Source organism: Semicossyphus pulcher, unplaced genomic scaffold, assembly GCF_022749685.1.
Source record: "Semicossyphus pulcher isolate SPU_LCO1_2020_fin unplaced genomic scaffold, fSemPul1.0.p SCAF_16, whole genome shotgun sequence".
Lineage (NCBI taxonomy): Eukaryota > Metazoa > Chordata > Actinopteri > Labriformes > Labridae > Semicossyphus > Semicossyphus pulcher.
The window spans coordinates 22,287,470-22,296,935 of record NW_027211670.1 but is presented as its reverse complement, the minus strand read 5'-3'; the positions used below and the strand labels follow the sequence as shown (position 1 = coordinate 22,296,935).

General features: G+C 41.0%; 1 protein-coding gene and 1 pseudogene across 1 annotated transcript; both read left to right on the top strand.

The window, feature by feature from the left end:
• Positions 1-632: 632 nt before the first annotated feature.
• On the top strand, positions 633-4,837 carry dydc2 (DPY30 domain containing 2). The gene is made up of 8 exons (XM_069665054.1): positions 633-779; positions 2,052-2,174; positions 2,563-2,733; positions 2,928-3,176; positions 3,315-3,464; positions 4,093-4,251; positions 4,422-4,568; positions 4,735-4,837. Exons 1-8 carry the CDS (start codon positions 633-635, stop codon positions 4,762-4,764), a joined length of 1,176 nt encoding a protein of 391 aa, XP_069521155.1. The 3' UTR covers positions 4,765-4,837.
• A 460-nt stretch (positions 4,838-5,297) lies between these two features.
• On the top strand, positions 5,298-7,936 carry LOC138593516 (peroxiredoxin-like 2A; annotated as a pseudogene).
• Positions 7,937-9,466: the final 1,530 nt, after the last annotated feature.

Genomic DNA, 9,466 nt, shown 5'->3' with positions numbered 1-9,466 from the left:
TTTTGATCTTTTTATGTGATGTAAACCAAAATAAGGGCAAATCAACAGTGGTGGTCTTTAAGGGTAATTCTGGCATACTGGTAATACTGTAGTATCAGTCTTTTCATGCCATCGATTGGTCACATTGTCAAAAAAACTGCTTGGATAATTAGCATTTAATGTTTAAATGCTAAAAGTTATTTATCAAAGTTATTAATACAGCAGTTGCTGTCTTTATTATTGTAACTATATTTGCTAAAATAATAGCAGTACTAATAAGATTGAGAGGCCTAGTAGTGGTAGTCGTCGACGGTAGTAGGAACCATTTGGAAAGACTAGAGGGGAGTAATAATGACGTGACGCCGTTACCATGGAGACTTAACCGCTACATCCGGACGCGCATTGAAAAAGGTTTGTTTTTGCTCTGTCCTTTCCCTTGTTTGCTTCGCTAAATTGGCAAGTACATTTTCGCAGTTAGCTTACTTGCGACAGAAATAGTGGACAGTGAAAATACGAGTATGTAATTTATAGCTAATCACTTACGTCGAAATATCGAGTGAACCTGTTGCTAAAATAAGCTCACCTCTTGGTATGAAGTGTTAACTGTTCATTAAGTTATTGTTGTTTTTTTAATCCTTCACACAGGCATAAACATGGACTCTGAGTATCTAAAAAGACATCTGGGAAAATGTCTGGCCGACGGACTGGCTGAAGTGGCCGAGCAGCGTCCGGTAAACCCCATCCTGTTTCTGTCCCGCTGGCTGTACAAGTACAACGAAAATGTGAAGTACGATACTCAGGTGAGCTGCTGCGCTGTTTTACTGCCAATAGGGGGAAGCATTACACAACACTGTGTTCATATTGTACAGCGTTTCCTCTGGTGGTTCACATCAACAGTTCATTCATGATAGTATATCCCTCCATTTTCTTTTTTTATTTATTTATAATTTTCTTTTTATTGAGTTGTGGGAACCCGCATGTAACATGACATCAAGTCAATTACAAACGCAAAGAAAAGGAAAAAGTCTTGTAACAACCAATTTGCCATGAGGTGATATAACTTGTTTGTTTGTATACTTTCACTTAAAACTATCCTGAACGGGGCACTGGTTTGGCTCAGTTGGTAGAGCAGGCGCCCCATATACAGAGGCTACAGTCCTCGTTGCACTGATCGCAGGTTCGACTCCCGGTCTGCCGATCATTTGGTGCATGTCGTCCCCTGCTCTCCCCTCCCAGCATCTCCTGTCTATCTTCAGCTGTCCTGTCAATTAAAGGCAAAAAAGCCCAAAAAATAATCTTTAAAAAAAACAAAAAAACTAACCTGAACAAAAGACTTTGACTTTCAATGGACTATCTCAATAGCATAGACCTGATAGTAAAGCAAATGCAGATCCTCAGCTGTTCTGCAGAGATGAGCCTTGCAGGCTCGTTCACAGACCGACCCTGTGGCGCCTAATATAAACCTGAGCATGTATGTTAAAACACAGAGAGGTCTGCAGTGTAGTGGGATCGCTGGGCATTTATAACCTAGCCTGTGATGTTCCATGCTTTGTTAGCCTCTCTAGTACTGCGCACCTCTCTCCATTAGTATTAGTAGCAAACTACACCTACATTGTTAATGCAGGACCATTTTAAAAATATTATTATTATAAGAGACCTTTATCCCGCCCATCACAAGGAGAATAACATCTGAAAAAAGGCCACTTTCAACAAAAATGCTGGAATGAAAGCTACTTCTGCTCTTATTTCTACTGCCTCTACTACTACCACCTCTGAGCCCTGATCTCCAATAGGTTTTGTGAACTGCAGTATAGGATGACACAGACTTAGACAGTCTAAGCTCCTCAGGCTGAGAGCTATAAAGCTACAAAGCTTATTTGGACCATGCCAACACAGACCTTTTACCTTTAGCTTAGATTCAGACAACACAGAAAGAAATGCCTCAGGCTCATAAGAAATAAAAGGTCAAAGGATCAAAGCCTAAACATTTTTAAAGTTTTAAAAAACACAGATATAAAGCGTGCTGACAAACTGTATAAGGGTACTCGTTTCTAATTCAAACCTTTTTGCAGAAAAAGGCTAATTTGGCACTACTGGAGGAGGAGCAGGTGAAAGCCAGAGAGGAGGCATTACACCAGGAGAAGCTGAGAGAGGAGGAGCAAACGATCAGTGAGGCCTCGGAAGAGTCTAAAAAGGTATGTTGTGTCCATCTAACACTCTCTGTTTGTGTGTTCACTCTTATTACAAAGAGTTGATGTTCACCTTAAACCTCAAAACCAGTTTAGTGTCCTGTCTGAGGGACTGATGAGACTTTTTCTTTACATTTCTTTATAGTTTCAGTCAATTAAATATTGTTTCGTAGCCATTAGCCTTGAGACAGTGAATGATCGACTATTTTCCCTGTTTTGAGAGCTTAATTTTAAGCAAAGACCAAGTGCTAGAAGGAACATAGCACCAAGGGAGAAGATAGGAAAGACTAAGCAGGCATTGCCATCATCATTAACTTACTCCACATAACAATTTAAGACTTTACATGGCATTTTGAGACCCTTCAAAAGCGTATCAACATGACCACATCAACAGATCTCTGAGCAGGAGCGTTCAGGGTCAGGCGCTCCCACACCAGCACCAACAGGAGCTGCTGAGGACAACAAACCTGCGGCAGAAGAGAAGCCAAACACACCTGATCCAGAAATGCAGCAGGAAACAGATGAACACCAAAATACAGCTCAGGAAAATGACACCGAACCAGAGGTGATAAAAGTAGATCTCAAATCTGTGTGCTTCTGGTGGTGGTTCCTCCCTGATCTTCTGTAATCACCTCTCCTTTAGTTTTTTTTTTAATCATGATGGTGGGGCTCATTCTTGTGCATGATTCACTTCCTGTGGTGTGGAAAATATCCAATGATCTCACATGGTTTAAGGAGATTGTGTTGTGCCAGGGGAAGGGTACAGATAATATCACCAGTTCAGAGTCTGCCGAGAGGAAACCTTTGGAGGCCGGCAGCTCCTCCCTCTCTGAGGCCCTCGGCACTGAGGTCAAGGAGGAGTCTGCAGAAGAGCCTGAAGTGTTGAAATCTGAAGTGGAGATGAGGAGCGATGAAGCAGACGAGAAAACAGAGGTGGAGCAAAGTGATGAGAAAGTAGAGGAGGAAGAAAAGAGGGAAGTGGAAGAAGTTGATCAAGAGGAGGACAAGGTGATGACACACAGAGTGCATTTATGTTCAACTGTGTCTGAAAGATGTAATCTATAGAGTTTAATGCTAAACGTTATGAGAGTTATGATGTTAAAACGATTAAATAACATGTTATTCTTTCTCACGATTGGTCTGCAGGTTGTTCATCAAGCTGACTCTGAATCTGAGCAGACTGAAGCTTTAAACTCGACTCCCACGCAAGACGCTGAGGACTTAAAAACAGACAAAACAGAAGATCTACCTGACACACAAAGCCCTCGTTCCCCCGACCTTCAACACACAGAGGAGGTGATAAATACTGCTCATGTGCTGCTGATCTAGGTTGCTTTCGAATAGAGGTTTAGGCTACAGAAGAAAGGAAAGACAGCAAGGTAAAGGTGAAGATTTGAGGCAAATCAAGCTGAAGAGTCATTAAACATTACAGGCCAGGTGAGGACAGGAAGCACATGGAAGAGGAAGACAACATCTGAGCAGAGCAGGAAGATGTCAGGCAGAGCTACTCAGTTAAAATCTGCAACAATTAATCAACACAGAGAACCAACTTTTTAAAACATTGATTGTTTCAGTCATTTTTAAGCAAAAATGTCAAACATTTGTTGGTTTGAGCTTCTTAAAGGGCCAGTTCGCTGATTTTCAACCTCAGTCCTATCATGTCTGGGGAGCTAATGCCATTATGAATGGCATCAGAATGGGCGAAACCACGAGCTGTTTGTACAACTTTCTCCACAGCTGTGGCGCCAATTTCAAATATTATTGCTTCTATCGATCACAGAGAACACCAGCTTTGACTGACAGCGGCTTGTTCCAGGGGCGAACTGCTCCTTTAAATGGGAGGATTTGCTGCTTGTCATTTATGATGTAAATAAGGACTCTTTGGTTGAGTCCCCTGATATTTTACACAACACTGTTTCACTAGCAGGTCGCTGAAGAAGAAACTGATAAACTGGAGACACATTCAGCACCACAGACTGAACATGTCAAATCAGAGGAGACGCTTACTGCAGAGGAGCAGACGACAGAAACCGAACAGGAGGAGCAGAAATCAGTTTCTCCAACTCTTCAGGACCCGGAAAAGGTGGCTGATTTTTGCAGAATCATTTTGTCTCAACACATATGTGGAAAGATAGTTAACTGAAGACAGAAGTGTTGAGTTTGACAACCAAAATGTGATAGAAGCAGTCGACAGACAGGGGAGATTCCAATGTTGAATGCTTAACTAGAAATGTTTTGATCACCTCATCTCAGGAGACAGACGATCGACACACTACTGAGGCTGATAGCTCGGCTCCGGCTGACAGTGACGTAACAACAGAGGAGGCAGAGAGACTACAGGCTTCACAAGGGGTGCCTGGAAACTCTCCACCTGATGTGGAAGACACTCAGGAGGAGGAGGTAGATCCTGAAGACCAACTGGCAACAAGCGGACATGACTTGACATGATTTTTGTTCTGTTTCAAATATGAAAAAGTCCCACAAACAAAGAGGCTGGACCGAATTGTTTTTTTTAATTTATTTAAGTGGTGCATTAGTTGTAACTCAGCTTTGTGTTGCTTTTCAGAAAGAAGAAAAAGAAGCAGGCGATAGCTGAGCCAGTGTTTTTTGATCATCGATGATCCAACATAAAGAGTAAAACTAGAGCTTCAGTTTACATGCTGTTTGATGCTGTGCAAATACAAAATAAACACATTTCTATTGATTTTACACATGTGGGTTACTTCATTGTTTCTCTACCTAATTTAGTGGTTCTAGCAGATTAAACTCTGTTAAAGCAGGCATGGCTGACATTGTGTAAAGATGGTTTTAGTAGGATTTATGTGGTTTATATCGTGCAGCATTCAAGTACATACAAGTCAATCTTACAAATCCTCATACTTTGGATCATTATTCAAAAGATTGCAAAACTATTAACACATGATTGTGTTGTGTAAGCTTGCAACGTGAGATATTAAGGCCGAATGACAAAGCCCTTTTCCTCTGTGACCTTTGAACTTAAGGAGGAGGAACAACATTGGTGCACAATGACAGTTTTGTGCTTAAATTAGTCGGTATGTTCAGTGGTTTCACGCTGCTGTGCAGAGTCGATGACTGCGTCACTGATCAAACACAGCTGTAATCAAGGGCTCTCGCAGAAACTGGGAGGATCTAGTTTGTCTGGAGTTTAAATGCGCCGTTAGCAGCGGTGCGACTTCAGAGGAGCTGCTGTTCTGATGGTTAAAGATGCGTTAAATAAAAACGGGCAGAGGGGAGAAATGGCGACGGCATACATCGCCAACGCGGTGGCGACTATCGGCGGCCTCGTCACAGGAGTTATGAATTACCTCACCGACATGTTTCTGACTCCTCCGCTGAGGGCAACTCTCAAACATTTAGAGGAGACTGAGCTCAAAACTCTGAAAGGAGGTAAGTCAAAACAAAAGTTACGTGAGCTTGATAGGAACCACTGCGTAGTTGGAATGTGTTCTGCTGCACTAAGAAGTGTTACTGAGCGCTTTGACCCTTTTCCTCATTTCTTGCCTCAGACACAAGAACGCTGAAAGCCAAGTGTCTGTGGCAGAACTCTGGAGCTGTCATCATGGCAGTGCGGAGGCCTGGATGATTTTTGTGCAGAGAGGTAATGTCAGTGCAGTGTGCCACAGCTCTTACTATGACCAAATATCATAATGAAAGAAGTAATTGTCACGAAAAGGTTTTCTTTTCAACCCATACCATAATGTTACTTCCTTTGTCCTCAGACGAAGAGATTAACTGCACGCTGCCTTTGTTTACATTTTCCAGCGCAAAAATTTAAAGTGAGTGATGCATAATATGCATGTACAGGACAAAATCATCAAGAGATAGGCAAGAGACGAGGTACGGCTTTGTCCACAGGGGGCGCCATAATCAACACAAACCGAAAGTTCCTCACAGCAGCTTTAAAAACAATATGTAGAATAAAAAACCCCAAAACAACGATACTTAAAAGAAACAATGTCAGGTTATGACACATTTATGAATACCACTCTAAATAAAACTATTTGCTGCTGCAGCTCTGATGCTACCACATGCTCCAAGAGGATGTTAACCACAGAGGTAAATAAACAGTGTAAGATACAAGTGAGTTAATGGAATCATAGTTGATGCGTTTGAAAGCCAGACCAAATAAGTAGGTGATGCTTCCAAATGAAACCTTTAACAACTGTGACCACAATATATATGAAACTAAATCTGCAAAAGTATGTTTTTGTTTGCATACAACAGTTTTTGTTGATCTGTTTTATTCTTCATTGTCTGCAGGAGGCTGCAGAGCTGTCCTCTCTGAAACCCCAGCTGGATGAGCTCGGGGTCCCTCTGTACGCTGTGGTGAAGGAGGACGTCGGCACCGAGGTCCAGAACTTCAGACCGTACTTCAAGGGGGAGGTCTTCCTGGATAAAGAGGTTACTTTTTTTTTTTTATTTCTGTGATGAATCAACACACTGTTTTATCAGCTTCCCCATGATACCAAGATTTTCCTTTTTTAAGAGGCAAAACTGATTTTTAAACCAGATTTATCCAGTTTTCACTTTTTGTAAACACACTGAAGTCATTCATGCGCTGTGGGAAATCGGTTTAGGTCTGCATGAATCCTTCAAAGCTTCTTGTTTGTTTTCTGGCTCTGCAGAAGAGATTTTATGGACCCCGTGAGAGGAGGTTGGGTCTGCTGGGGTTCGTGCGTGTTGGCGTGTGGATGAACAGCCTGAGGGCCATCAGGAACGGCTTCTTTGGAAACGTGTTCGGGGAAGGCTTCGTCCTCGGTGGAGTCTTTGTCATTGGACAACAACAGCAGGTAAAACCTCTACAGCCAAGTTGTAGCTGTTTTTAATCATTTTTTGTAGAAGAAACTTCTCATTGTATTTATTCTTTTACAGGGAATACTTCTGGAGCACAGAGAGATTGAATTTGGAGATAAAGTCAACCCTGAACACGTCATCTGGGCTGCCAGAAGAATATCACAAGAGCTTCTGCCTTTAGGGAATAAATAAAGCTCTGTATTAGTCTTAAGGAGCGCAGAGAAAGTTTGCAACCATTTAAAGGACGTACAAATAATAATGAAAGTGTGGGGTGGGATGCATTTAATGGTATGATTTTGTAGTAAGAGGCTCTGAGTTTGTTAATGATGGTTTGTCTTTAAACTCAACAGAGGAAGCAGACCTGATGTCGAACACTCAGTTTCCTGTTATTACTCGGTGATACTGTTATTTCGTTATCCTGAAAGCCCAGAAACGCTGCCCTGACTCTGACGAATAAAACACGGCTATGTGCTCTGAAGTTTGCTTTTATAATTATTCACTGCTTTGAAGAAGTTGCTCACATGTTGGCCTTTTATCTGAATTCCTCTGGGTGGAGGGCGAGGACATTTGTAGAGCCAACATCAGTCCACTTTCCTACAGGGGCTTTGTTTTTTCCACATTTCACATTGTGTGAGAACTCTTGTTCCTTACTCACAAAACAAAACCACTTCCTTTTTCCGTGTTAATAATGCACTACCTATGTACTGCCTTATGTCCAGCTCTCAGTGGATACTTTTCATGCATCTGAAACAACAATGGAAGCAGGTTGGTGTTCCTTTGTTTAAAAATCATAGCATCTAATAGAAGACATTCAGGTTATGTAATCTTTTTGTAAGTCTACGGCAAATCACTCCCAACAAGCTTTTCTATTCAGTAGTTTTTGGAAGTAATGTTTATTTATCTATGCTATCTGTAATGTTGGAGTTTACTACACATTTCCCTGAGGAACAATTAAAAACACTGTTATTGCAGAGAAAAGCGGCTAAGTGTGATTATTGATCTCCCAGATCATGGGTGTCACCGTTCATATCGAGTATACCTCATAGAAACCTAAACACCCGTCATTATAAACCTCCAAGATGATTTGTCTGCATTAACAATCATGAAAGTTAAGTCTCCACTCGAGGTCCATTCAAATTGTTTGAGCTAACATGCAACACAACAAGTCCTTAAAGTGGAAGAAGAAGGACCTGTAATTGAAAGAGCCAGGGAAGCAAATGAACAGACCCTGAGGGGAAAATGCAGGGACAAACTTTAAAACTGCTAATTAGACGGACTCCTGTACCTTATCAAACGTAACAGCTATAGCATCTAAAATGTATGAAGCTAGCTGAACCATCGCAGTGTGTAAACAGTGTCATTCGGAGTAAAAGGTGTCATAGGAGGAGGCTTAACAGTCTTAAAGTAAAATTTCTACTGTGACTCAAATATTCTGCACCATTTTTACCTCTTAAATAACGACGCAAATCATGCAACTGTTTGTCATGAAGCTTGTAAACTAATTTTCTCCTTGCAGTTCTGCCTTTTACCCTGCAGGGGGAGCTGTTTATTCTGTGGTATGAGGATCTTCTTCTTTTTTGGCAGTACTTAAAAAGAAGTTCGTGTGCTAAAAGCTGAGGTTCATTCTGAAAATTTTTATTCATAATAGAAATTATATATATAGTAAATATGTACAATTTCCCGATAAATTGGCAAACTCAGTCTCTGCTGATGGAGACCATGTGATGTGATTTAAAGCTACACCTCTCAGTTTATTCTCTATTCAACATAATTATATGTAGTTTTAATCATCAACATTACATCTATACATTTTCATATAATTACCACAAGGTTACAATACAAGATTCTTTAATACAAGTGGAGTTAAAGGAGTCAGTTGTCATTGATCACATTGAAGTTGCATTTGTGTAAATTGTCTCAGTATTATTTACTGAACTGAATAGTTGTTGCATTATTTTGCATCAGTTTCTGATAGGCGTGATCCATGTAGCGCACTGTCATTAAATTAGCACAATAATTGTCCAATCACACTCTCTCAATCGCTTACAATCCAGCCAATCGGCGTGGCAGGAGGCGGATCTTCTTTCACCAGCTGGCCCAGAGAAATGTCCCAGCCAGGTGCGTTGGATCGGTTTGCACAACATGGACTCAGGTAGGAGAACTAACCGAATTATTTGTGTTAATTTACAAAATATTGGAAGGATTTAAGGGGCATATGAACACTTTTTGATGTCACCTATCAGTTTGTTAGCGTCCGTATGTTTTGTATGGTGGTATTTAAACGGAATAGATAAGAAGAGGTGTCATGTTTGAAACGTTAACGCGTAAAATATGTGGTGAGTCGTTTGCTTTGTTTTGTGTTTTTATTTGATCTGATATTGTTCAAAAAGTCTACACTCGCTCCCAAAAGTATCAGATACACTGTTTCGGGGAAAATGCGGAAGTTGCGTAGTAGATTAAGACGCAAATAAACTTAATTCAGT

Coding starts and splice junctions, on each gene's coding strand:
- dydc2 (XM_069665054.1), top strand. CDS start 633: ATGGACTCTGAGTATCTAAAAAGACATCTGGGAAAATGTCTGGCCGAC. Junction 780..2,051: donor ATGTGAAGTACGATACTCAG/GTGAGCTGCTGC, acceptor ACCTTTTTGCAG/AAAAAGGCTAATTTGGCACT. Junction 3,465..4,092: donor ACCTTCAACACACAGAGGAG/GTGATAAATACT, acceptor CTGTTTCACTAG/CAGGTCGCTGAAGAAGAAAC.